The 27917-nt window shown below is 53.8% G+C and overlaps 1 protein-coding gene across 2 annotated transcripts; it reads left to right on the plus strand.

Annotated features, from left to right (window-relative positions):
• Positions 1-2383: 2383 nt before the first annotated feature.
• MIGA2 (mitoguardin 2) lies at positions 2384-26982 on the plus strand. Of its 2 annotated transcripts, none has more exons than XM_081065581.1 (16): positions 2384-2480; positions 4871-5110; positions 6037-6247; positions 7595-7707; positions 8626-8743; positions 9139-9275; positions 15833-15950; positions 17628-17728; positions 18314-18429; positions 19422-19494; positions 19687-19773; positions 22435-22533; positions 22853-22987; positions 23690-23743; positions 24505-24621; positions 24922-26982. In XM_081065581.1, exons 2-16 carry the CDS (start codon positions 5015-5017, stop codon positions 25126-25128), a joined length of 1782 nt encoding a protein of 593 aa, XP_080921707.1. In that variant the 5' UTR covers positions 2384-2480; positions 4871-5014; the 3' UTR covers positions 25129-26982. The 2 variants fall into 2 exon arrangements, with proteins under 2 accessions (XP_080921707.1, XP_080921708.1); XM_081065582.1 differs by having other exon boundaries at positions 6052-6247.
• The last annotated feature ends 935 nt before the right edge of the window (positions 26983-27917 follow it).

A 27917-nucleotide genomic window follows, 5' to 3' on the forward strand; every position in this document is an offset into this window, starting at 1 on the left:
ATAAAAAAATGACTAAGAGGAACATCAAGGCTAGCAGGATTCTGGCTGAAGGCAGACCAGGGTGATAAGCTAGTAAGGGTGGAGAATGAGGAATTTGTTTAAATATGGAGGTTAAGCAGATACCAAGGATGAGGGATTTTTGCTAAACTGAATTATAAGGATTCTTGTTAAAACTGGACTCTACAAGGATGGAGATGGAAGCCCAGGGTCAGGTACGGTTGAGCAGTGGGCTTGAAGCAGGGCCTGGTTGGTTCCCCCACAGTAGAGGCTTCTCTGAGTCCCAGGCCTCACCTTTTCTTGACCTACCTATAGCTTAACAATAGATCAACGCCTTGTGGCGTGAGCTCGGAAGGTCCCCTGTCCCACCCAGTTCCCTGTTTTAGAAAATTACCCTGAAATTTAGGATGAATACCCTTCGGCTTATTGATCACATCTCTATGGTCTAGCATTCCTTTCAGGCTAATCCATTCATTTCCCTGGGTTGCGGACTCCTCCACAGAATCACATGGCCAGAGGGAAGGCTCCATGCAGACCCCCATAACCATCACATAGACTCTGGAGGAATGCCCAAGCCGGTCTGAGAATGTTAAGTCAGGTTTTGGAGGTGTTAACCTGCTGCCTTCTCAGACCACCGGTGCTCTGACGATGCTTATTCTACTCCCCACCTCCTGTGCCAATCTCCATTGGCTGAATATTGCAGGCAGCATGAGTCCTGGACTCGTTTGGCCTCCGATTTCAGGCTCATGAGCTGATTCAGGTCTGGTCAAGAAGAAAGTCTTTGTCAGTACCCATTATGTGCCAGGCACTGTTCTAGGTACCAGGGATGCAGGAGTGAACAAACGAAGGTCCCTCTCCTCTTGGGCAAACAAATATATAACACGTCAGGTAACAAGTTCTGGGAAGTACAAGAGAACAGAATTAGGAGAGAGAGCGAGACACTAAGTGCTAGTTATTGCTGATCTCATAGCCGTCTCATTCCAAATGCTTCACCTATTTCTCTAACTTTCCATGGGACTATTGCAGTTTTTCTAACAGCAATGGCCAAAATGTCCTGAACCCAAACCACGCCCAGCACGGAGAACTTGTAAGGGAATAATCACCTAAGATCCTCATGACAGCTCAGAAACCATCATCCTCCTCATTTTAGGGGTGAGGAAGCTGAGGTTAAGAGAAGTTAAGAGATTTGCCCAAAGTCACAGGGGAAGAAGTGGCAGATGGGTTCAGAATCCCAGAAGTTCAGTGGTGGAGCCTGCTTTCCTTTGCTCTGGCTCCCTCTTCCTCGGCTCATCTGCTGCCTCTCTCCCTTCTCTCTGCCACCTTGAGTCAAAGCTGCCAGGTTCTCTCTTGCCTCTGGGTCACAGCCCATGCTGTTGCTGGAACTCCTTCCTCTCCTCTCTGTCCAGCTAATTCTTGCTCCTTCTTCAAGTCTCCGTTTGGATGTCCCTTTCTTTCAGGTGTCTCTCACCTACTCATGTGAGCCCAGGTGTCCCCTCCGGGCCTTCACCTTCTTGAGTTTCTCCCCACTAGAGAAATATCACACAAGGTTGTACTTAAGTATCTGAATTACATGTACCTTGTCCACCACGATGCCCTCATGTCCAGCCAAAGGGCTGGCCCTCAGAAATACTAGTTGTTGAATGAATGAAAGACTGTGATCTTACTGATAATCATACTTTAAAAACTTAGATGTACCCAGCGTTTTGCAGTTATAAAAGGGCTGCCACATTGTTTTCCTCCAAGGGACACCAAAGTCCTGTGACTCTGGCAAAGCAGGGAGTCATTCCATCCCCATTTTTACCAAGGGGTGAACTGAATAAACTCTGGAGAGCTGAAATGACAGAATTTGATTCCAACTCAGGTCGGCCTGATTCCAAACCCAGTGTTTAGTACAAGAGACAACTGGATGGTCAGAATTGAATCACTTGACTCCAACTATCAGAGAGAAATTGTCTGGTGGGGGAGACGCGCGGCACTATCGCAAACAAGAGTGGAAGGTGTTTAATAGTAGGATGCTGTGGGAGTCAGAGTAGGTAGCATTTGAAAATGGGCGCTTGAAGGGCGGGAAGGATTTGTTCGTGGGGGGACAGGCAGGTGTAGAGGAGACAACAAACACGTGGGTTCAGACCACCGCAAGTTCCTTCAACAAAACCGCGATGATGTCTAATCGAACCTCCTGAGGCCCTTTAAGAGCGGCCTCGCCTCACTCAACCACCTCCCGTGTCAATCTAATCCCGCTGGCCAATCATAGGAAAGGCAAGATCACTTCCGCGCCTCAACCGCACTAGGGGGCGGAGCCTAAATTGGTCACGTGACACACCCCACTAGCCAGAGCCCGGAGAGGCAAGGAACGGTTCAGCGACACTCATTGGCCAAAGAAGGGGGGTGGTCCTGCGTGAGGCCACGCCCCCCAGCGGCCGAGAGGTTGGTTGCGCGGACGCCGGGGAAGGAGACGCTGCCCTTCCGCAGCTATGGGATCCCGGGTGAGTGGCGGCCGGGGCTGAGCCCGCCGGGCGGTTGGGCGGCGCGGCAGGGCCCGAGACTGAGACTTGCAGCAGGCGGGAGCCGGGCCTGTGCGGGGGACTGGGTAGGGGCGCAGGTGTCCGAGCTCAGACGGACTTGACGGGCCCGATTGGAATGAGCAGATACCTGGCCGTGGGCGGCGCGAGAAGTGGAACGAGACGAACCCTGTCAGTGAGGAGATGCCCGGGCCTGGAATGTTGTGGGGATCTGAGCAGAGGCGTACGTCCCTGACCCGGGCTGGGAAAGCACCCGGGCTGGAAGGAGCAGGTGCGCCGGCCGTGGGCGGCGCCAGTGGGCACCTGGGTGACACTCAGGGATAGTCCGGGCGTCGGGGCAAGAGGGGAAGGGGCCTCACTTGGGCTGCTCAAGGAGATGCCGGGGTGGGACAAGCAGATGCTGAAGACCGGGAAATTGCTGAGGTGCAGTGCCGTAGTGTCCGGTGCCCGGCTTGGTCAGGTGAGGTGTCCAGGATGGAATGCACTGACACTGGGCAGGAGGTGACTCAAGGGAGTGCCTGGGTCAACGTGCTGCGCTGCTGAGGCCAGAGCCATTAATGGGATCGTCCAGGGCGAGGGAGGAGGTGACCCGGTGGAAAGTGTAGGCATCCAGGCTGAGAGTGTTGTACGTGCCGTGGTGGGGGTGGAATGAGTAGGTTCCTGCCCACGGTTATAGGGCAGGCGAGGTGACTGCCCAGGTGGGGGTGGCATTCGAGGTGCCCCGAGGGTGAGGGCATTGCCATGGGCTTCTCCTCACGGAGCAGAGGTGGAGGCTTCTCCCGGGTGGTGCCAGGGGGATGGATAGTCAGGGTGGGGCTGCATCTGGACCCATCACTGGAGTGAAGCAGGCTTGGGGGCAGGTATTGTCGCCTTGCATCTGCTGCTCTTGATTTTCCTACAGACATCAGCACTGTCTCACTCCGGGAGCATGTGTTCAGGCTCATCTTTATAACTCGCACGTGGGCTTTTCACCTGGGGACTCAGAAGTCCTTCAAGTGTGGCATGGAGGGAGAGGTGGCAGTTGGAGCAGGTAGCTCGGGGGAGACGACATAGCCTTGGGATCCCCCACAGCTAAGGTCACATCCCAGCTTGACCGTTTACTCATTGACCTCGGTCAGGTCACTTACCTCTGAGCCCCAGTGTCCTCATGTACAGTGGTTGTCGCGAGGGTTTCACAGGTGACGAGACTCAAAGACTCCACGGAGAGCCTGTCCCAGGCCTGGTCTGTAGTAAATAAGTGCATGGGAAATAGCTGCTGAAGGGGGTGAGAGGGGTGGCTTATGATATTAACCCTGGCCCTGACCACTGGCATCACATAGCTCAGTAGGCAGCCTCCCGGCAGGATGTCTCCTACCCATGTCACTATGAGTTTCCTCAGCCCGAGAACATTTCCTTGCCAGCCCCGCTCACACACTCACAGCCCAGCCCCAGAGCTAGACTGATAGGATCGTCCTTTCCCACTCACTGGAGATATGCTGTGGCTCGTGCTGGTCCAGTGACTTTGGCCATCGTCCCAGGTAGACAGAGCCTGCGTATTCCTTCTGCTTGAGGTCCCAGAAGACTTTGAAGGTATCCCTTGCCTCGGTGGCGGCGGTTGGGGAGCACCCTGCAGGATCTTGGGGACTGGGCTATCTGTGGTTAAGCTGCTTATTCGCTGGCCTTGGAATGGGCCGTGGGGTACCTTGGGGGTCTCAGAGGGCCCCAGGGAAACTGTCCTTGTAGCCTGTGGTTCTTCTGGGGCTTGCCACTTCCGGCTCCATGTTAAATTTAGCAAAAGTGTTGAATTAAGCACAGAGTCTTGATCCAAGTCCTGACTCGACTGCATACCAACTTTGGACTCCCGACAGCCTCTGTGAACCTGTTTTCTCATTGGAAATTGGCAAGGGTGGGGGTGTGGGAGAGGTAGAGAGCGTCCACGTCACAGAATTGTAATCATTCAGTGACATAATGGATGGGAAGAATTAGCACAAAATATGCCCAAATGTGTAGTGGCTATTGTTATTTGAGGAAATAACCTGCTGTTTTCATAATTCAGTCCACAGGAAGTAAAATATTCTTGGTTTTGTGGGAGGTGAAAAAGATGTAATGGTTCTCAGTCAGAGGCCTGACCCTTTAGAAGCCTGAGATTGTTTAGCAAATGAGCCATGAAGTCTGAGAGTGACCCACGCATATCCATCTCCCTGGTGGGAAGAGGGTTAGTGGGGCACTGGGCTGCTTTCCTGCTGGTGGGTGCAGAAGGCTGAGGCCCAGTTCCAGGCCTGGCGTCTCACGTCGTCCCCCAGGGCACTCTTGTGTGCATTTCTCTGTGCCACATGCGCATGTCCTTGTTTCTGACTTGGTCACCTGTCTCACAGCTCTGTGGAGTGACCCTCTGGTGTGCGTATCCCTGTCTTGCTGGGGCGTGGATGGTGCCCATGACCCAGCCAGCAACCAGTTGAGGAAGTTGTCTTTGGAAGCACTTGGCCCCGAGGGCTTCTGCCCGGGGTGCTGGTCCTGCCATGGCGTTCCGGAGGACAGAGGGCATGTCCATGATCCAAGCCCTGGCCATGACGGTGGCCGAGATCCCTGTGTTCCTGTACACGACGTTTGGGCAGGTAAAGACTGGATGGGTCATGGCCCTGCCCTTTAATCACTTTGGTTCCGGAAACACTGAGCCCCTCAGCTTCGGGAAAGCGGGGCCCTCATTACTGCTGCCCCAGGCGTCTGGTATCTCCTCTTTGAGCAGAGTGAGAAGGACTGGGTTAGAGTCTGGAGGCCCCAAGCCCAGTTTTCACCTGCCAACCTTAAATGTCTGTGCTGACCAGGCCTCTTGATACTTCCTAAAGCTCTGCCCTGTGGGATGCAGCCCCATCCGAGGGGCTCCCAGTCCAGCAGGCAGAGTGTGAGACGTGTCCAGATGGGACAGCTGGGTACAGTGAATGTCATTGTCTTCGAGGAGTCCTTAAGAAATGGAGCTGGGCCAGCCGGGTGGCGCAGGCGGTTAGAACTCCATGCTTCTAACTCCAAAGGCTGCCGGTTCGATTCCCACATGGGCCAGTGGGCTCTCAACAAAAAAAAAAAAAAAAAAAGAAATGGAGCTGGCAGAATGGTTTTGATTTCTGTCTCTCTGTCCTCTTGAGCATGAGTCTTAACCTTTGTGAGCCTCCGATGCCTCACCTGGGAAAGGACGGGCATTCAGATAGGTAACACAGGTAAAGTCCTAGTGCAGCGTCTGACGTAGTAGGTGCTCAGTCACTGCAGCTGTTAGAATCATGACCGATGGTGTTAGGGACCCCTGCTGGCCCCCAGATGTGATTTCCTTGGCATCACCTTTTGCCGTCCCCAGTCCCCTCTTTTCACATTTCAGAGAGGCTGGCTAGGTCTCCCCTCTAGAGGTGGCTGCCTCTTCATTGGTCCTGGTCAACAAATATCCCTGGAGTGCTCGATGCATTCCCTGTTCCTTATTGCTCCCTGGGCAGCAATGCCTGCCTCGAGGCTCTCCTGGGGAGAGGTCACCGGCTGCTTCCCTCTTTCCCTGCAGTCTGCTTTCTCACAGCTGCGGTTGACACCAGGCCTGCGGAAGGTTCTCTTTGCCACGGCCCTGGGGACCGTGGCCTTGGCCCTGGCTGCCCACCAGCTGAAGAGGCGACGGCGGAGGAAGAAGCAGGTCGGGCCCGAGACGGGAGGCGAACACCTGGGTACCGTGTCCCTTCCCATCCCCATGGCCAGGAAGGTCCCGTCGGTGAAGAAAGGTAGGTGTGAGGTGGTGGGAAAGGGCCTGACCTCAAGTCAAGTCCCAGCTGGGCCCCTCTTAACAGTGGGATCTTGGGCTAGTGACCTCCTATCTCCAAGTTCCTCTCATCTGTGAAGTGGGGTTGGGACTAGAGCCTCCTTCCATGAGTCATTGGAAGGATTTGGTGGGTGATGTGGCCGGACCCTGGTCCAGTAGGTGGCAGTTGTTCTCATTATTTGAGGACCCTTTGGGAGTTCCAGGTCCAGAGAGGGCTGGTCGGATGCAGCTCCTGTGTCCAGGGAGGGGTCCCTGGCTCAGGAGCAGAAAGAGCCGTGTGGTTTCTGAGCCATATGGCCGCATGGTATTCTCCTCATCCCCTTCTTTTTTTTCAATTAAGGTTTACTTTGCATACAGTAAGAGTCACCTTTTTAACATACAAGTCTATGAGTTTTGACAAACATATAGTCTTATAATCACCACCACAATCAATAGCTTGTTCTCTCCTGCTCTAAACCCCCTCAGGTCCCTTTGTAGTCAGCCCCTCTCCCTGGCCCCCGGCCTCTGGCAGCCACTGATCTGTTGTGTCTGCTGCTGTGGCTGTTGAAACCTCTTATGGCCCCTGTTAATCTTGTCACCCAGCAACCCCGTGTTTGCCACAGCTCAGTGTGTGCTAGGTCTCTTTCCAAGGCAAGGAGTTCTCACAGGCTCCCACCTGGGGAGAAACCTGTTTCAAGAAGTTTCCTGGTGTGGAAATGAATTTTCACTATGAATTAGCATTGCAAAATGGGAGTTGATCTTTACAGTTGTAAAAAGAAGTTTTTAGACCAGTCTTGACCAGGACCTGAGAAATGCTGATTAGCTGGTTTCCGTTTTGCGTTGGCCCCTGGGACACTGGAGCCATTCCGGCACCAACCTCTTCCTTGCCCACCCTGTACCACCACCAGCCCCTTTAATTTCGCCTGATTTTCTCTTCCCTACTTTTGTCACTTTTTAAAAAAAATCTTTGGTGCATTTTTAAAAGTTGTTACCTTGAATCCTTTTTGGAAGGAGAATTCCAATCAGTCACTCATCCAGCAGCACAGGGGAAGTGGCCAGACCTCACGCTCAGCCTTATCCCGCAGGTCCGGGCCCCTCGTCCCAGCCAGGCCCGGTACCGGTGATAGGGACACGGTAGTGAGCGGAGTGACAGGCAGGGGCACTCTTCTGCTAAGTGTATGCGCTTGGGGTGCTCTGCCATCACCCTGACTTAGAAACTCAGGGCAGGCTCCAGATGGGGAGGAGGGTGGAGCTGATCCGGAGCTGGGAGAGGCTTGTTCAAAGGCTGGGTGCAAAGCCCGCGTGACCCCTGCCCTCCGATTCCTCACAGGCTACTCCAGCCGGAGGGTACAGAGCCCCAGTAGCAAGAGCAATGACACCCTGAGTGGCATCTCCTCCATCGAGCCCAGCAAGCACTCAGGCTCCTCCCACAGCTTGGCCTCGGTGAGGACAGGGGATGAGGGGAGGGTGCCAGGGTGCCTGCCACAGCCTCAGGGCTCAGTCCCCGGCCACTGAGTGGGGCCTCGTTTCTCCCCTTAGCGGGCTTATGGAGTGGTAGGAAGGTGGGAGTAGAGATTTCATTCATTCATTCATTCATTCACTCATTCACTCATCGTCCATCCATGCAGACTTTTGGAAATGGTCATTGATCATTCACTGAGTACCAGGCATCAGTGAGAGAAAGTTGAACAGGAGCAGAAGAGAAGCTTATGGCCCCTTGGGAAAGATACTTTTCTATGAAAGTTCATTTATTCATGCATCAGACATTGAGCGGGCACCTGCTAGGTGCTGAGCTAAGTAAAACAAAGAAAAGTTTATCTTCTCTTGGGGAATGGCTTTTGGCCCATTCACTCATCTAGTTATTCATTCAGCCGGTACCAAGCCCCAGCTCTGAGACAGGCCTGCCCTGGGGACCCAGGGGCAAGCAAGAGATGGCTCTTGTCCTGGAGGAGCCCACAGCCTGGCAGGGTGGGTGGCGACTCGTGGGAGAGAGGTGTGGGCGACAGTGGGCCCTGGCTGGCGCGTATGGACTGGGGGCTCCCTCTGTCTTCCATGTCAGAGTGGTAGCGGAGTCCCGGAGGGGGAAATGGCCCCAGGGCAGGTTTTGTAGGAGGCTGCGGGGTCCTGACCGGGACTGGGCTTCAGTATCTCCTCCTGCCGTGGCAATTTCTGTGAGGCGTCGTCAGGTGCTTGGAGTTGGTGGACCAGGCTGTGCTGACGGCTTGGCCGTTGCAGTCAGGCTGGCTTCAGGCATAGTGTCTGGAGAGGCCGTGTGGCATGTGATCAGGCAGCGGGGCAGGCTCAGGGGTCCAGCAGAGGGTCTGGGAAGAGCTCACCCCTTGCCTTTGGCTTGGTACCCAGATGGTGGCAGTGAACTCATCCAGTCCCACTGCTGCGTGCTCGGGAACATGGGACACCAGAGGGATGGAAGAGTCTGTGACCACCAGCGACGGCAACGCCGAGAGCCTCTACATGCAAGGTACAGGCCAGGCGGCATCTCGGGCTCCGTGGGGGCAGGGCTGGTGGGGGAATGCCCTTCGGGAAGCCCGGACCGGGCCCAGGATACCTCTCCACGTGCTGTTTTGCAACCCCTTTCCTTCGCCTCACCCCAAAACCCTCATTCAAAGGTTTCCAGCCCTTTCTGGACAGGGGACAGTCTCTAGGAATAAATCTGGTCTGAATGAAGGCCTGTAAATTGATCATCCTGGAAAAAGGGATCAGGACCCCGCCCATGCGGTCCTGCCCGTCCTGGTCCTTTGGGGCCCTCCTGCCTCCACGATCTTCTGAGCCCCCTCTTGAGTAGCACTGTGTGGGGCCTGGCTGCTCTCCACCTGCTGGGGGCCTGACTCTCCCTTTTCTCCTATCTGTGCTCAGGCATGGAGCTGTTCGAGGAGGCTCTGCAGAAGTGGGAGCAAGCACTGAGCGTGGGGCAGAGGGGGGACGGTGGCAGCACCCCCACACCAGGGGACGTTCTCCAGAACCCCGAGACTGCTTCAGAGGCATTGTCTGAGGTAGGTGGTCGTCTATGCCCTGGCCATGGACAGGCTTAGTGGGCAGCCAAACTCTGGGAGGCTGCCTAGCAGCCATCCCTTCTGCCAGCCAGTCACGCGGCCCCTTGGATGTGAGCTTCCCCCTGGACCAGGATGTCGGTCCGAGCAAGTAAAATGTCCACGTAACGTGCTCACACATGCTTGCACTTGACACAGTAAAGCATGGTGAGGCTTGTACCCTGATCCCCACCGTGCATTCCTGCAGGACTGGGGGGAATAGCCTGTGTTCATTGTCGAGGGGATCACACGCCCTTTGTCTTGTCTTTTTGTGCTTTTTGGGGAGCATAGTCCAAGTTTTCTGCAGTAAGCATTTAATTCAATATCAGGAAAGAGAAATAAAGTAAAAAAGCTACAACAAAACATTTTTGTGAAAAAGCACACTAAATATATATCCCAGGATGGATGTTCACTGAAACATTATTTTGTAACAGTTAAAAAACACGAAAAACTGGAAATGGAAACTGTTTCAGTGACCATTGGTAGGGGTCTGGAATACTATGCAGCCATTAAAAGGCCAAGGGAAGCTGTGTGAGCTGATTGGCTGCTCTCTCCACAATGTATCATTAAGTGAAAAAGATAAGTTTAGCATGTGGATAGTATGGCCCATGTTCCGTTTTAAAAGACATGTGTCCTGCGTCTGTGCACTCTGGGTAACTGCTAGTATGTGTGTGTATTCTTACTTTGCTCTAACAGATACACAGGAAATTATAACATATCTACAAGGAGAGGGTCTGCAGGGAAAGGTGGGAAAGATTTTCATTGTACTTTTCTGTACTTTCAGTACTTTCTTTACTGTTTGACTTCTAATTTTGAGCACATGGCTTATGGGCAAGGTTTGTATGGGTGGTGGCATTGTGGGCTGTTTCTGTTTTATTTGTTGTACTTTTCTGTATTAAAAAAAAACACCCCTATGAACTCCTGGCCCTTGCTGGAGCGAGGTCAGGGGTGGGGGCATCTCTTTGGGGGGCAGTCTGACAATATCTGGCAGGTCAGTCAGGGGCTGGCCAGGAAATGGGAACAACTTCAGATGTTGAAAAAAGAGGCGTTTTATTTAGGGAACTGGTTGCACAGGTGAGGGAGGAGCTGAGGGGTCCCAGGGCCAGAGGGGGTGTGCCCAGAGCCAGGACGAACTCCTGGAACTAGAACCTACAGCCATGGCAGGGCCTCACTTTGGGGAGGGTGGGGCAGTGATATGGAGTGAGGCAAGATGAGTTTCTCTGCCCACTTCTCCACCCCCTTCTTTCCTCCAGCTGTGCCTCTATTGGCTGCGAGTCTGGGAAACAGTGAGGAACACCAAGATGGGAACATGTCTGGCACAGCCAGTAACAAGTTGAGGGTGTGTGTGCCCTCCACTTTAGTGGGGGGCATTAGCTCAGAGGCCTGTCACACAGGTATGACCCGTAGTTCTGGGACACAAAGGTTGGGAAATGCCTGGGGTACAAGAACGCCTTCAGTGCCCTAGGGCACAGCTGTATGAGGTCACCTCTACGTGTGGGCAGATGGAGTGTGTTAGGGCAGAGGGAGGTGGCTTTATTTCTAAGATTGTATTTATCACTAACACTACTTCTTAAAATTATAGAACTTTCATTGTTTTTCTTATTGTGAAAACAATTAAGTATTCCTTATAAAATAGTGAAGACTACAGAAATTGAAAAGAGGGGGAAAAAAGATCCCAGACTCTGATCAGACAGCTCATGTTGTGTGATGTGGGTAAAGCCCTCCACCTCCCTGAGCGCTAGTGCCCTCAGCAGGACACATGCCAGCCATGTGATCCGGGCCCATAGTAGGTGCTCAATAAATGATCTTTGTCATCAGTATTATTGATAGAACCCTTCATCCAGGTAGAACCGCTTGGTATCCTTCCAGCCATTTTCCTATGCTAAACATTTTTTTAAAAGGTTTTATTGGGGAAGGGGAACAGAACTCTATTGGGGAACAGTGTGTACTTCCAGGACTTTTTTCCAAGTCAAGTTGTTGTCCTTTCAATCTTAGTTGTGGAGGGCGCACCCCAGCTCCAGATCCAGTTGCCATTGCTAGTTGCAGGGGGCACAGCCCACCATCCCTTGCGGGACTCGAGGAATTGAACTGGCAACCTTGTGGTTGAGCCCACTGGCCCATGTGGGAATCGAACCGGCAGCCTTTCGGAGTTATGAACATGGAGTTCTAACTGCCTGACCCACCGGGCCGGTCCCTATGCTAAACATTTTTAAACAAGTTTATTGAAATATAATTCTCATACCAAGAAATTCACTAATTGGAATTGTACAATTTAATGCCTTTTATTATATTCAGAGTTGTATGAATATATCACATAATCACAATTAATTTTAGAGCATTTTTATCACCGCAAAAAGAAGTCCCGTATTCTTAACAGTCATACCTCCTCTCCTATTTCTCAATCTCTCCCTTCCATCCCAAGGCAATCACTAATTTACTTTCTTTCTCTGTAGATTTGCCTATTTTGAATATTTCTACAAATGGAATCATATAACATGTGGCCCTTTGTGACTGGCTTCTGTCACATAACAATGTTTTCAAGGTTCATCCGTGTTGTAACATGATTATTGCTTCGTTTCTATTTATTGCTGAATAAATTCTGTTATGTGGGTGGACCACATTTTATGTTTCCATTCATCAGTTGATGGACATTTGTTTTGTTTCCACTTTTCAGCTTTTGTGAATGACACTGCTGTGGATATTTATGTATACTTTTTTTGCATGGACATGTTTTTAATTCTCTTGGGTTTGTACTCAGGAGTGGAATGGCTGTGTCATAGGGTAACTCTCTGTTTAGCATTTTGGGGAACTGCCAGGCTGTTTTCCACAGCAGCGTTTTACACCCCCACCAGCAGTGTAAAAGGACTCTAACTCTTTACATCCTCGCCAACACTTGTTTGTCGCATCCAGCGCAACACAAGCAGTGAGAGAACGAGGAGGGGCCGCGAAGGGTTAAGAAAGAAACAGAAATCAAGGAAGTTGTGGGGCCTGCTCGATGGCTCAGGCCGGGTGGCTCAGGCAGTTAGAGCTCCATGCTCCTAACTCCGAAGGCTGCTGGTTTGATTCCCACATGTGCCAGTGGGCTCTCAACCACAAGGTTGCCGGTTCAACTCCTCGAGTCCCGCAAGGGATGGTGGGCAGTGCCCCCTGCAACTAAGATTGAACACGGCACCTTGAGCTGAGCTGCCGCTGAGCTCCCGGATGGCTCAGTTGGTTGGAGCGCGGGCTCTCAACCACAGGGTTGCCCGTTCTACTCCCACAGGGGATGGTGGGCGCTGCGCCCCCTGAAACTAACAATAGGACCTGGAGCTGAGCTGTGCCTGCCACAACTAAGACTGAAAGGACAACAACTTGACTTGGAGAAAGAAAGTCCTGGAAGTACACACTGTTCCCCAATAGAGTTCTGTTCCCCTTCCCCAATAAAATCTTTTTTTTTTTAAAAGAAAAAGAAAGTTGTGAAACAGGGGGCCAAGGGTCTCCCAGCCTCAAAGGACTGAGAGCCCCGAATCGGGCCGCCTTCTGGCTTTTATTGGTATATACACAAGAAAGTAGTATTGTTTTCTCCACGGTCTGTGAGTCTCATACATCATACCAGAAAACTGATTCAAATCAGTCACCCTTGCCTGCAAACAGCTGGAATAGAAAGTCCCATGATGTCTTAACAATTACGGTATGCGCCTCCCCAAGGACAAATCCTTTATGCTGAGACTCATTGATAAGAATGGAAGGAGTGTTGCGTCCTGCACAACACAAGCCGTGGGAAGGCGGGGGAGGCGGAGAGGGTTAAACTCTCATAAAGAGACAGAGACTCAAATATAGTTAAATCACAGAGGACCAAGGGACTCACAGCCTCAAGGGACTGGAGCCCAGTCTCACCGTGGGTATTTATTGATTTTTCACAATAGAGATCACATGATTAGGGGCAGGGTCTGCCAAACTCTTACACCATACAATAATCCTTCATTCCAAATCCCATAATCATCCCAAAGCAACAGATGCATACCATCCCCCAAATGACCAAGGTGTGGTGCATACAATCCCTGGGGGAACAAGTCTCACAAGATAAGATTATCCCATGAGCCAAACAGGAGGGGCGAGATGCTATTGTTCTAATGGGTCCATTACACCTGAGGGTAAAGGACAATAGTTGAGGCATGCGTCAGCAGCTTCTCAGAAGGAGGGGCACAGCTACCTCCTAACTTTACATTAGCTCATGGGAGTCCTAGGGGGTTCCCGTCTGGCTTAGATTGTTTCTCCCGTGAGAAATCTTACCCGTCTTTGACTGCAGACCCTGCTTACAAGGACCAAACATGGAGACTTAGAGTAGCATAAACTCAACCCCAATGAGGGACAATCCCGCAGGGTCAGCTTTCCCTAAGGAAAGATTGGAAGGGACAGACTGCTGGGTGGCCGTGTGACTACAAAGGAGAACTGATGTGATCACATCATTGACTCCCTTCCCGAGCAGGTTGTGGGAAGGAATGCAGCCACATAGGCAGAAGCTCTCAGCCGGGGAAGGTGGGGAGCTGTGCCCACCTCTCTCGACCCCGTGAGTTCTCCTGGTGGTGCCCACACGGTTCCGCCTGGCTTGGGTTGTTCCTCCATGAGGAATCTTACCCGTCATTGGCTGACCAACCATCTTTTGGGGACCAAACAGAGAGACAGGAAGTGTAAGCACAAAGGTGAAGCAAAGTCCCTGAAAGGCACAGTCTCACAGACTCTTCTTTCTTTAGGGACAGGCACGAGGGGACATGATTAGGCTGCTGTGTGACAACACTTGTTATCTTCCAACTTTGATCCCCATCCTAATGGGGGTGAAGTGGTCTGTCATTGTGGTTTTGATTTGCGTTTCCCTGATGGCTAATGATGTTGAGCATCTTTTCATGTGCTTGTGGGCCATCTGTATATTTTGTTTGGAGAAATCTCTAGTCAGATCCTTTGCTTTATTTTTAAATTGGTTGTCTTTTATTCTTAAGTTGTAAGGGTTCTTTAGATAGTCTAGATACCAGTCCCTTCTCAGAAATAAGATTTGCAAGTATTTTCTCCCATGCTTTTTACTTTCTTGATGGTGTCCATTGAAGCACAAAAGTTTTTAATTTTGATGGAGTTCAATATATCTGTTTTTCCCTTTGTCATTTGTGCTTCTGCTGTCCCACCTAACAAACCTTTCCCTACCCCCAGGTCACTTCACAGAGACAGAGCTGGCAGATCTCTGCCAAAGCTCATGGCCTTGCCGGCCACATGGAGCGGGGTCTGGCCCTGGGGAGAACTGAGCAAAATGACTCCAGTGGGTCTGGAGTCCCATTGGCCTAGGGTCGAATCCTGGCTCTGCCAGCCTCTAGCTGGGTGTGTTGGGCTACTTAACCTTCTTGAGTTTTCTCTGGGAAATGGGGTTGTACTATTACCTGCCTTTGAGGGACACCAGGAGGCTGAACTGCGGGGTGCCTGGTCCAGGGCAATCTCTCTGAAAGGCCCCCATTTCCGTCATTATCATCTGAGCTCTTCCGTTTCTCTTTCTCCCCAGTGGCTTCAGGCCCGAGTCGGCCCTTGTCCTCTCCCTGGGGTCTGATTATGTCAAGTACAGGATCTGGTAGCCTCTGTGGAAAACAGAGTTGGGTCTGCCCGTGCCTCGCCCCTCAGCCCAGACGCTTCTAAGGTCAAAGGAGCAGTGTCCCTTTCTTCCCCATGCCCTGTCCTGGGGGCAGAGGGTAGCAAGGTTACTGGGCCACAGGCTGCCGCATCTTGGGTGCAGTGCCTTCTGAGGCACACACAGTTCATAGCAGCAGCAGGGCTCGAGCCCCGCTCTCTCTGGGCTCCTAACTGCTCTCATATTACAGTGATAGTAACAAGTACAGTAATTATTGGAATCGCTAACACTTACTGGTTGTCACCACGGGCCAGTCTTGTGTGAAGTGCTATGTCATGCTTTTCCTGAGATCCTAGGAAATAGGCCCTCTTATCTCAGTTGACAGATAAGGAACCTGAGGAAACTGAGGCTCAGAATGGGGAAGTTGTTTGCTGGAGGTCACACAGTTCAGAACTGGTGAGACCAAGGTCTGAAGTCAGGTCAGCTTGGACCCAGAGCAGTGCTGCCAGTAGGAAGCCACATCACCTCATTTAAAAGTTTCTACAGAGCACGTTAAAAAGGAAGAGGAAACAGATGAAACTGATGTTAATAATATAGTTTGTGTAATGTAGTATATCCAACATATTTTCATTTCAACATGTAATTGACATGAACAATCACTGAGACATTTTAAAAATTAATTAATTAATTTATTTATTTGGTACCAAGTGTTGGAAATCCAGTGTGTATTTATATTTACGGCACATCTCATTTGGGACTGGCCACATTTCAGGGGCTCACTGGCCACATGTGGGTGGTGGCTCCTGTATTGGGCAGCTCAGGTCTAGACCTCCTGTCCCGCAGGGGCTGGGATACGTCATCAGTGGTGAGAGAAGGGGCCATTGGCCTGGGGCACTGGGAGGGCCTGGGTTGATGGGCATTGTTGTAACCGCAGCCGGAGTCACAGCGAAGAGAGTTTGCGGAGAAGCTGGAGTCCCTGCTGCACCGGGCCTACCACCTGCAGGAGGAGTTTGGGTCCACCTTCCCGTCTGACAGCATGCTGTTGGACCTCGGTGAGCTGGGCCCCTCCCAGGCTGTGGCGGGGTGGGGGCAGGCTGCAGGTGGAGGTGGGGAGGTGGGGAGAGAACTGGGGCGGGACTCCCTCAGTGCATCAGGGAAACCAGAATCCCCGGAGCTGACAGCACCCAGGGAAGGGCCCTCTCCCCTTTTCTGGTCCAGTGCCTTGTTGCACAGAGGGGGAAACTGAGGCCCTGGAGGGACAGAGGCGTCCCTTCTATGTGGCAGGCAGGAGCAGAGCTGGAAGGATCCCCTGGCCAGTGTGCCTTGCCCCATCCCCTTGGGGGCCTTAGGCTTGTGTGGTAACATCTCCGAGGGCTGTTCCAGGCCTTTGGTCTGAGCCCTGTTACAGGCACAGAGTGGCCTGAGGGAATGGCTTACATGGAGAGAAGCCCAGAGCAGGCCAAAGGGCCTAGAGCAAAGTCTTGCTGTTACCCTGCCCTACTGATGAGGTAAAGGGGTGTGGCATCACTGAGGGAATGAAGTTACTCAGCCCAACAGCCCGCGTTGTCCTAGTGTCCGCTGGGAGCCAGACCCTGTGCAGTGAATGCGACGCCCCCCATGGCCCTTCCCTGGGTGCTGTCAGCCCCAATGGGGAGCCATAGACTCCTGAATGGCCAGCTCCCTGGCTCTACCAGTGGTGACACAGGCCCAGCAAGAGCTGGCCACGGTGACACATCCTCCCACAGCCTCTCCCTGAGTGGCTTTGCCTCTCATAGGTATCCTGTTTCCTCCGGCCTCCCCATGTGGCAGAGAAGGCTGGTGGGGCTTTCAGGGCTGTGGCCTCTGCCTACTGTGTTTCCCCGAAAATAAGACCTAGCTGGACCATCAGCTCTAATGTGTCTTGGAGCAAAAATTAATATAAGATCTGGTCTTATTTTAATATAATATAATACAATACAATACAATATAATATAATATAAAAGACTGGGTCTTATATAATATAATACAATATAATATAATATACTGGGTATAATATAATGTAATATATAATACCCAGTACAATATATAATATAATATGATACCCGGTATAATATAATACCAGATCTTATGTAATATAATGTAATACAATATAATATAATACAATATGCAGTCTTATATAATATAGTATAAGACCGGGTCTTATATTAATTTTTGCTTCAAAAGACGCATTAGAGCTGATGACCCGGCTGGGTCTTACTTTCGGGGAAACACGGTATTTGTTCCACAAATCTTTCCTAAGTGCCCTTGAATGTCCAGACCCTCTCAGCCCTTCAGCGGGTGGGGATGGAAACGCCGAGTAAATGGCCCATGGACTCCCTTGAGCCTTTTGGTCTCAGTGGCTAAGTTTCAGCTTGTCTGGGAGGGAAGTGACTGCCCAGGGCCACACAGCACAGCAGAGTCTGCCCCCGCAGAGCTCAGGGGCCTCCAAGCCTCGGGGTCCAGCAATGTGGCTGTGGGCATGTCCCCTCAGCAGCCTCGTTTCCACACCTAACTGCCTGCCTCTGAGGACATTGTAAGATTGCAGGTGGCGACAAGCCCAGGGTCTTCATGCACAGTGCTCAGTAAATAGGAGCTTTGTACTTGTCAGTGTCACCCACCCAGAATTGGGGGTTCTGGGGCTCTGCATACGTGCGTCCCGCTTGGTGATCGCAGGAGTCTCAGCTCAGCCCTTCTCTTCCTGCTCTTCCCAGAGCGGACCCTCATGCTGCCCCTGACCGAGGGCTCGCTGCGTCTACGGGCGGACGACGAGGACAGCCTGACCTCAGAGGATTCCTTCTTCTCTGCCACCGAGGTGACGTGGGGTGGCAGATGGTGCAGAGGGGTGGGTGCAGTGAAGGCCTGGCTTCTGTGCGACCCTCGGCATGAGCACTGGGTCGTGGGAAAGTGGAGCTCTTTCCTCCGACGGGAGCAGGATTTGGCAGTCACCAAGTGCTGCTCCCCAGGGATTCCATACAGTTGCTGGGGACAGGGTGGCCTTAGAAGCCCGGGGTCATAGGTCCTGGGGGTGAGGTCAGGGATCTGCTCCCGCCAGCTCCAGGCCAAGCTGACCTCTCCCTTCTCCAGGCCGCATGCCTGTTGCTTCTCATGAGTCTCCTGCCATGGTCACGTGTGTCAGGCCCGGCTGTCCTGGCCTAGGGTGGGAGGGTGTGGGCAAAGGTCCAATAGATGGTCCCTTTGGGATGAGCCCCTGGAGATGGGGACGAGGCCAGAGTTGGACTTGAACCCAGGCCTCCTTTCTCTTGGGCTGGTGTTCCCCCTGGCATTCCCTCTGACAGTTTGGCCTCTAGGATGTCCACTGGGCAGGCGCCCTCAACCCCTGGGTGCTGTTGACACAGGCTTTGACACGCTCTTCCTCTCCCTCTGCACCCTCCCCCAGCTCTTTGAGTCCCTGCAGGTTGGAGATTATCTGCTGTCACTCTCCAGGCCCGCTGCCGCCTATGAGGAGGCCCTGCAGCTGGTGAAAGAGGGGAAAGTGCTCTGCCGAACCCTCAGGTGAGGGTGTGGGGTAGGAGAGCGGGGGAGGGGCAGCTGGCCCCTTTGGCGGAAGCTGGAGAAGCCAGCCATGCTTGGTGAGGACTCAGTGGGCCAGGCTGGCTGAGGGCTGTGATGGGTCCCTGCCCCACCACGGAGGGCCTGGGGTGGCCCAAGTACCGGGACAGGCAGGTCTGGAATGAAAAGCGACCAATTCATATAATTAATGAATAAAATAACAAGAGTTCGTGCTTGTTCCAAGTTCTCGGGGTCCAGCCACGGAAACACAGTGGGCGCTGTTCCTGAGCCCCAGGTCCTGATACAACCCCTCTCAGCAGTGGCCCAGAAGCCAGGCTTTGGGGACGGACAGACCTGATTCTCTCCAGGTTCTGCCACCTTGTAGTGTGTGGCCCTGGACAAGTTGTCTAAATCCTCTTAGCCTCAGTTTTTTCACCTGTGGTATATTCAGGTTTCTTTTTCATCTTAAACTAATTTTTCTGTGTGATATGAGACTCAGAACTTGACTTTTCGTCATGACTCCAAATTTAAGTTACGTGTGTTTAAAGTTCACTGACTAAAATGGTTGAAAGCCCCAGTGATTTGAATAAAGGATGGCCAGACCAGGGCACCTCCAGCTGCCCCAGAAAACCCTGCCCAGGTAGGCGGCAACCCCCTGGCCTGACTTTCTGCCAGCTTGGAGCAGTTTGGTCATTTCGGTTCTTTGCCAGGGAGGGTCTTTTGCTGTTTGGGGCCTAAAGGATGCCAAGGTCAGCCCAGCTGCCAGTGACCAGACCTGCCAGCTGTGCCCAGTGCCATTGAGGCTGACACATCCTCAGAGAACATCCAATCAGCCTCTTCCTTTGGTTTGGGGAGACTGAGGCCTAGAGGGGGTCAGGCACTTGCCCAGGGTCACCCCGCCAGACAAAGGCAGGGCCACCTGGGGCTCTACCCAGACCCCCATGGGGACATCGCTGGGTGGGGCCCAGGGGACCTGACTGTGTGCTTCCCCTTAGGACAGAGCTACTGGGCTGCTACAGTGACCAGGACTTCCTGGCCAAGCTGCATTGTGTGCGGCAGGCCTTTGAGGTAGGTGAGATGCGGGGACACCAGGGGAGGAGGGGCCGGGGGTACAGCAGGCAGGCAGGTCTGCTGCTGGGCCTGCTCCCACACCTGGCCCCTCTGAGCAGGCAGACGTGTGTCCTGCTGAGTATTTACTGCCCTGTCCTTGGCTGTGGGGCCTGTCAGCCCGACAGCTCACTCCCCTCCCATCATCCCTAGGGCCTTCTGGAAGACCAGAGTAACCAGCTCTTCTTCGGGGAGGTTGGCCGGCAGATGGTGACAGGCCTAATGACCAAGGCTGAGAAGGTAGGTGGAGGCGGGGGCTCTGTTTTCAGATTTTCGTCCCCCCAACCTTGTTTTGTTTTTTTTTTTAAATTTTTATAGGGGAATATTAGGGAACTGTGTTTTTCCAGGACCCATCAGCTCCAAGTCAAGTCATTGCTTTCAATCTAGTTGTGGAGGGCGCAGCTCGCTGGCTCATGTGGGAATCGAACCGATGACCTTGGTGTTATGAGCACTGTGCTCTAACCACTGAGCAAACCAGCTGCCCTTCACCTTGTTTTATTTGTAGTTTCTCTTAACTTTTATTTGGTTCTAAAAAAAAAAAGGGAGGGAGGGAGGAAGGAAAAAAGGAAGGAAGGAAGGAAGGAGGGAGGGAGGGAGAGAGGGAGGGAGGGAGGGAGGGAGGGAGGGAGGGAGGGAGGGAGGGAGGGAGGGAGGGAGGGAGGGAAGGAAGGAAGGAAGGAAGGAAGGAAGGAAGGAAGGAAGGAAGGAAGGAAGGAAGGAAGGAAGGAAGGAAGGAAGGAAGGAAGAAAAGCCAATTTGAAATGAAGCTGAGGAGCTTTGACTTCATTCTGTAGGCTGTGGGAGAGCGGGGAAAGGGTTGGGGTTTTTTCCCATGTTAATTGAAAAATAAGGATGTGTGTTGCGCTTCATTTCTGGTCACATTATAATACAGCTTTACAAAATTCACTGACTATGAAATGCAAACCATAGAAGTTCTCGCTGAAACCCAGCTGCCCAAGGGAGCCATTGCCCACAGTCATACACGAGTATGTCCTACTTAGTTTTGTGGTCTGTAACTCTTGAACTTGTAATTTAATTTTCAAGGCTCAGGTTGTGCCCCTCAGACTGTTGTGCAGCCTTGTTTTGCTGTGTAAGAGTGTATGTGTGGCCGTCCATGCAGTTCCGTGGACCGATTGTATCGTATCCCGTCGGGTGGCTGGCTGTGGCTTATCCGGTTCTCCTATGGATGGGCATTTGGCTTGTGTCTGATTTTTCAGGGTTACAGACACCACTATTATTATCAGTCTCTTCCAGATCTTTCTAGGTACCTGTGAGGTTTACTGTGGGGCAAAGCCCTGGACGTAGCAATACTGGGTCCTGGGCTTGGATATTGAAAACTGGCAGATCTTGTTTGCCCTCCTTAATGTTTTAACAACTTAAGTCCCTACTAGCAGTATAAGAGTGTGTCTCCTTATATCCTGGCAGTACTTGATATAACCTTTCTAATCTTTATTGTCTATGCTTGACGTTTCTTGGATCATTAATGAGGTGGCCTAAATGTCACTCGTTTCTTTTCTTTGATGGGTTTAACTAAAGCTCGTGAACACGCCTTCTCCCCACTCATTCCTTCCTCACCTGCGGAGTTATGGTTCTAAAACCCACCTCTGACCTCCACACCCCGCTGCTGGAGCCCCGCTCACACTCCCACAACCTTGGTGTAGAGAACGAGCTCAGGCGGAGGCCTGCTGCTCTGCACACTTGGCCTCGTCCGGACAGAAGGGCTCAGGCTTCCAGGGCCCACCAGCCTTCCTCCCTGATCGAGGCCTTTGCACATGCGGTTCCTCCGTGCCCCGGCACACTGTTCCTCAATTCTTTGTTGTTAGCGACTTTATTGTAAGATGTACATGCAAGAGAGGGCAAAAGTGTATCTATAGGGTTTAATGAGTGAGAAGATGCCCTCCTCTGTAGCTGGCAGCCAGGTTAGGAAGTGGAAACATACCAGTACCTGGAAGCTCCCATCTGCTTCCCTCCCCCTCTTCCTTGATCGCCCGCCCCCGGCCAGCTCTTTCCCCAGGAGCTCTTCACCTGCTTTGTCCCGTAGGCCTAAGCGCCCTTGGGCTCGGCCCACCCAGCATGGCCCCATCACCCCGCATGCTGCTTGCAGTTGCCTTGTCCTCATGACTCCAGCCCGACCCTATTCACATTTTGGTGAACATTCGTCCAGTGCCTCCTCCTTCCGTGGTTCTGTATAAATGGCATCAACTTGTGTACGCGGTTCGGTGTCAGCTCCCTCTGCCTGGCTCTTGCGCACATCACTGATCTGCCGAAATCTCACCATTGCTACCTGTAAAGTGGGTATAATATTAGAATAGTCCCTGGCCAGCTCCCCATGTCCATAAGTGCACATCCACCCCTGCAAATTGTGCCCCTCTAAACCTCTCAGTCCCGGAGGGTGAAGACTTCGTCCTGTGTGCTGAGTTTTATACCAGCAGCAGCAGTGTTATACACTATTATTGCTGAGGTCCAGGCACTGGGTTGATTCTGTGACATGCACGAGCTCATTGACTCCCCCACAAAAGCTCTATGACAGTGGGGCTGTAGCTTCTCCCAGTGAGACTCAAGGTCATAGAGATTTGGATCTTTGGCTACCTGACTCAACCTCACGTCCTCATCCATCCTCCCAAACTGAGCTTGTGCTGTGGCATGAGTATCTCTCAGTGGGTGCTCAGGAATGAGCTGGTTGGAGACATTGTGGGGTGCCTGGTGTTGGATCTGCCCTGGAAATGCCCTGGTCTCTGCAGAGGCACTTTGAGGTGGGCTGGGGACCCTTCTTGCCTCGTTTTCTCCGTGGCTGCTGCTCAGGGATAGGCCCTGCCGTGGCGTGTCCCCCATCCCTGCGGATCTTGTCTAGCTGGGTCTTGGGGCCTCTTCAAGAACAAAATAGGCTGTGCTTCTCCCCAGAGCCCCAAAGGCTTCTTGGAGAGCTACGAGGAAATGCTGAGCTATGCCCTGCGGCCGGAGACCTGGGCCACCACACGGCTGGAGCTGGAGGGCCGCGGGGTGAGTTGGTTGGTGCTAAACACCTGAGATCCTTGAGTGGGGGTGGGAGGGGCCGTGTGCCAAGCTCTGCCTTGAACCTCAGGATCCGAGTTGGCTCCATCACTGCTACAAACCCTCAGTTCCTGCCCTGCCCAGGCCCCTGCTGTGAGGGAGGTGGCCCCAGCTGCACGCCATTGCAGAGCGGAGATGTGTCTGCTCCCCCATGTGTTCCCATGAGGCTCCCTCCGGCCTGTCTTCCCATCTGGACAGTGGTCCTGCAGCTCAGGCACCGCGGCCTCAGAGCCGCCTTGCTCAGAGCCGCCTTCCGCCTTCCATGCAGGTGGTATGCTTGAGCTTCTTTGACATCGTCCTGGACTTCATCCTCATGGACGCCTTCGAGGACCTGGAGAACCCCCCGTCCTCGGTGCTCGCCGTCCTAAGGAACCGCTGGCTGTCGGACAGCTTCAAGGAGACGGTGGGTGGCTGCCCGCCTCCACTCCCAGCACACACGCACATGACCCCACGCATTGGCCTGGACCCCGTTTCTACCCAACCCTGGCTTCCTGGGGACCCATGGCTCTCCTCAGCACCACTTTAGAACCAGCGTGCAGTGCGTTTTCGTTCCATGCTATGGTTTCCCTTACTTAATTCTACTCGTTCTATGCTGTTATTAATTCTATTCAATGTTAATGCATCCTATTAAATCAAGTTAAAACATAGAAAAAGAAGAGGAACAGCAGGAAAGCACTGAGCTCTGGTCCCTGCAGGGCAGGCAGGCACTCAGGCAGCAGTGCCCGGTGGCAAAGGGGTGGTCTGGAGAGGGCTGGGGTGGGTCTTCACAGGCAGTTTCCAGGCCATCACTCTGGATCCCACAACCACTGAATGAGGTGGGTGCTGGCTCACGGCCATTCTACAGAGCAGGAAATTAAGGCCCAGAGATGTTCAGTGGCTAGTCCAGAGGCCCGCAGGGATAAACGTTGGAGTCAAGATTCAGATGTAGGTGTGTCTGATTCCAGTCAAGGGGAGAGAAACAGCAGAGCTCAGGCACCAAGCCCCGTGTTCCTGCTGGTGGTGGGGTGAGCTGGGGGTGAGGGTTTGGTCCCAGGCTATGGATTGGATAGGGGCTGCCAACCTGGTCTGTTCCTCTGGCACCCATTGGGTCCTATCTTTGATTTAGGCCCTGGCCACTGCTTGTTGGTCGGTTCTCAAAGCCAAGAGGAGGCTACTGATGGTGAGTGACCCCCAGGGGGTGTCGTGTGGGGGCTCTGGGTGTAGTGCCCAGCTCAGTTGACCCTCTTTTCAGGGTGTGCTGGCCCCTGTCCTAGGGGGAGCCAGGGCTGGTACAGGGAGGCCTTGCAGAGCCTCCAGGCCCAGCTGCACCTTTTGGCCTCTGTCACAGCTCTGGCCACCCATCCTGCCAGTACTTCTCCCTTGACTAGGCACACCTTAACCTCTACGCCCCTCAGGGCCCAACACAGAGTAGGCCACCAGGAAATGTCAAAGGAACCAGACACCAGAAGAGGGGAAAGGGCATCCTTAGAGGCAGAAAGGACTCAGGCAAAGGGTGGCGGCTGGTTTGGTAGAGGCGCCTGGGTGTGGGGGCAGGATGCCCCTGTGGGGCAGGCAGAGCTGCCTCCCTCCACCATTGGCCTGCCGTGATCTGCGCCCAGGGCAGCAGCTGGCTGTGCTATCTGGGCTGCCATCCATTCTTCCCCTCTGCCAGCCAGGCTCTGCTTCCCAGCTGGTGTCAGTTGCCCCCGCCACACACTCCAGGCACTTCCTGTGCTGAGCCCACCCCCGGCCTCTTGTGCAGCCCTCACAGCAGCCCTGAGGTCACCCCCATTCTGCAGACATGAAAACGGACTTCCCTAGTCATTTGCCCAGGGTCACCCAGCGAGAATGTGAATGAGCCAGGCCTCCGTCTAAAGCGCAGCTCTTAAGATGACCCCAGGGCCGGCCTGGGTCCCAAACTCAGCCTTCCTGCCCCCATAGGTGCCCGATGGCTTCATCTCCCATTTCTACTCCGTATCGGAGCACGTTAGCCCCGTCCTGGCCTTCGGCTTCCTCGGACCCAAGCCCCAGCTCGCTGAAGTCTGTGCTTTCTTCAAGGTAAGCAGGGAGTGCTGTGGCTACTGCTGCTGCCTGGGCCCTGTCCTGCCCCTAGGATTGGAGTCCTGGGAGGTGCCAGTTGTGGAGTGAGGGCCTGAGCCTGCTCCCCGAGAATGGGCGGGTAGGGGTCCCTAGAGAGAGCTTGTGCTGCCGCTTCCACCGGGAGTCTGGCCCATTGGGTCTGGGGACGCCCTGGGAGGGCTGGAGCCTGAGACTAAAGAGACTTGGCCATGGGGGGGTCTGGAGGCCATCAGTGGGGGGCAGGGGCTTGACCCAGGTCCCACCGGTCCTGTACCCCAGCATCAGATCGTGCAGTACCTGAGGGACATGTTCGACCTGGACAACGTGCGCTACACCTCGGTGCCAGCACTGGCGGAAGACATCCTGCAGCTGTCCCGGCGCCGCAGTGAGATCCTGCTCGGCTACCTGGGGGCGCCAGGGGCCAGCAGCGTGGGCCTTAACGGCGAGCTGCCCCAAGGGAACTGCCCCCTGGAGGAGCTGGAGTAGTGACTGGCGCAGGCTGGGGAGGGGTGGCTGCCAGGGCCCCGTCCACGCAGGTGATGGCAGACAGAAGGCGCCCGCTCCCTCCTTTGAGTTGACATGGAAGGGCCTGGGCGTCTGTGGCCATCAGCTGCAGCAGAGCCCAGGCCATGGTGGCTAAGGACAGTTGCCCATGACCCTGGCCCCCTCATCATTTGGGGATCCCCAAGGCCTGGGGGACAAACTTCCTTGGAGAGGGGATGGAGCCGCTAGGGGCCTGCCTGACTGCCCTCAGATGTCCCTGGGGAAACAGGCTGAACCAGTGGCCGGTAGGGCCTGAGGGAGAGGAACGTAGTGAGAGAGACAGAGGAAGGTGTGAGGAGAACTGGGAAAGGCAGAGCTGGGATTCCCTGGGTGGGGGACCCCAAAACCTCCCACCATCCCAGGGCTGCTGACAAGTGGGACTGGGGGGTGGAGGAGAAAGATGGGGGTGGCAGGGCTCAGTGGTGAAGGTCATCGATGCCCGAACCTGAAGGAACTGGGCTGGACAGTCTCAGAATCCAGGCATCTGGCTGTCCAATCCTGACGATTGCTCACCCCTGCCATCACCTAGAGAGTTTGCAACAACAGAGAGGGAGGTTGGGGGCCTCAGAGTGGGGCTGGGGGCACAGTGGTGGGCAGCAGGGTTGGACCATCAGGAGGTGGGACAGAGGAGGGCCTGCTTTCCTTGTGCCGACATCTGTGCAGGGACTGGGCCCTTGAGAAACCCAAGCACGAAACCAGGACGCTGTCCTCTGACATTCCCATTCCCTGCCAAAGACTGTCATTTCTCCTCCCACTTCTGCCATCACCAAAGCCAGCCGAGGTGGGGCTGGTCCCCCTGTGCGCCACCCCTCCCCCACCTCCCTCTGTGAACCCGGAACTCCCTGGGTGGCGCTAGGCGCTGAGCTGGAGGTTCTGACCAAGGGTCAGCTCAGGCCTGTCCCCTGTGCTGCTGTTGGTGGCCCCAGGAGTGAGGGGCCCAGGGACCACGTCGGGGAGGTCCGAGGGTGTAGCTGCCCTCACGAGGACAAGAAACTGCCCAGCACTTAGCCTTCCACTGGATGCACAAATGCCCTCGAGCCACACAGCGGCCCTCCCCACTGGTCCTCCAGGTGGGGGTGGTCAGCACTTGCCCCACGTCATTTGTCCCCACACTGCATGCAGGGTTTGTCCGCCCTGCAGACTCACTTCTCTTACGGTGTTTTCACCTGAGCTGGGATGTTTTATTTATTGCCTTAACACTTTATTTTGAGGCTCTGCCCCTGTCCAGGTTGAGAGGCCTGCGAGAGAAACAGACCCCTCCCAGTTCTCTACTGTCTGGGTTTGGGGGACTGGCTCTTCAGACCAGGGGTTCCTTTCCCTCAATGGCAAAAGGGTCCCAGGGGTGGGGTGATTGTGCCCATTTGGGGCGCGAGGGAGACGGGAGATGGGAGAGGGAGATGCTGGGCATGGCCTATCACTGGTGAGCTCACTCTCCTTCCGGGATTCCCCCCCCAGACTGGGGGATGGTTGTACACTAACCTTGGTTCTGGCTCCAAAGCCACCTCTCTGAGGTTGAGGTCAGTACAATGCTGGGGACCAGGGGTGGCCCTCCCCCATCCCAACATTCCGTTCATTTGCACTTACCTGCGCTATGAATGTAATCTTGGGCCTGGGCCTCAGCCCACTCTGATGTGTTCCCAAATTACACAGAAAGTGGCATTTTCATTTTGTCTTTGTTTACACGTCCTTGCACTGCCTCTGGCACTTACCTGTCGCAGCTTCAAACTTTTGTATGGTAGAGCGAGTGTGCATCGACTTCAAGTCAAATAAATGATTTGAAGACTTTCCTTCCACGTTGCCATGCTGCTGGGTACATGTGTGGCTGTTTGCTTTCTGGGCCAGAGCTGTGGTCCCACTCTGAGGTATGATTGGTGGAGGTTCCAGGAGGGCAAAGGTCGAGGGCAGCCTGGTGGGGGCTGTGAGTCAACTTGGGGCTCCTGGCTGCCTGGCAGGGAGGCCCTGGGCAGGGAGGGCCCCTGGCAGATGGAGGGAGAGGGGGAGGGGCCAGTGAAAAGCTTAAAGACAAATGGGTGTGGGGCCTTGGTGTGGATCAGCTCAGGCAGTCTAGGTGAGATTGCTTCTTCTCCCCCCTTCTGCCGCCTCCCCCCCCCCCACACACTCTGGTTCAAGCCGTTGTTTCTCAGTCTAGGTGTGTAGGACACAGCTCCCTGGTCCATGCTGGTATTATGAGCCTTGCACTACCCCCCCCCCCAACCCCCCTGGCAGTCAATCACTGGTCGTCAGTTGGCCGCTCACAGCAGCTCATGGCAGCTCTCGCTGGCTGCTGGCTGCCGGCTGCTCACACTGGCCACCGGCAACTCCTGGAAGCCCACAGTAGCCCACGGCAGCAGATAGCAGCCCACGGCAGCTCACACCACCTCTGGCTGCTCATGGCAGCCCAGCTCCAGGGAGAGCAGTTGTTCACAATCTTAGCTGTAGAGGGCGCAGCTCACTGGCCCATGTGGGAATTGACCTCAGCATTAAGAGGAGCATGGTGCTCCAACCACCTGAGCCACTGGGCTGGCCCCCAGGTTGCTTCTTTGAGTCTCAGTGTTCACATCTGTAAAATGCGGGTGTTGGATCAGGCCGGAAGTATAGACTCAGGCTCAGTCACTAAATGCCTGAGCCTGTGAGGGGCTGGGACAGGTGGGAAAGAGCAGATCTGAGCCTGCCAGGTCTCCACGTTTTCACTGGCAGTTGGAACAGCGCAATGTTTAATTGAAAGGTACTTT

Source organism: Rhinolophus hipposideros (assembly GCF_964194185.1).
Source record: "Rhinolophus hipposideros genome assembly, chromosome: 11".
NCBI classification, from domain to species: domain Eukaryota; kingdom Metazoa; phylum Chordata; class Mammalia; order Chiroptera; family Rhinolophidae; genus Rhinolophus; species Rhinolophus hipposideros.

Bases quoted from the DNA above. Each gene is read 5' to 3' on its own strand.
- MIGA2 (XM_081065581.1), top strand. From the start codon at position 5,015: ATGGCGTTCCGGAGGACAGAGGGCATGTCCATGATCCAAGCCCTGGCC. The intron at 18,430-19,421 runs GTGAGGGTGTGG...GCTTCCCCTTAG, and splicing joins GTGCTCTGCCGAACCCTCAG to GACAGAGCTACTGGGCTGCT. The intron at 22,988-23,689 runs GTGGGTGGCTGC...TCTTTGATTTAG, and splicing joins CGGACAGCTTCAAGGAGACG to GCCCTGGCCACTGCTTGTTG.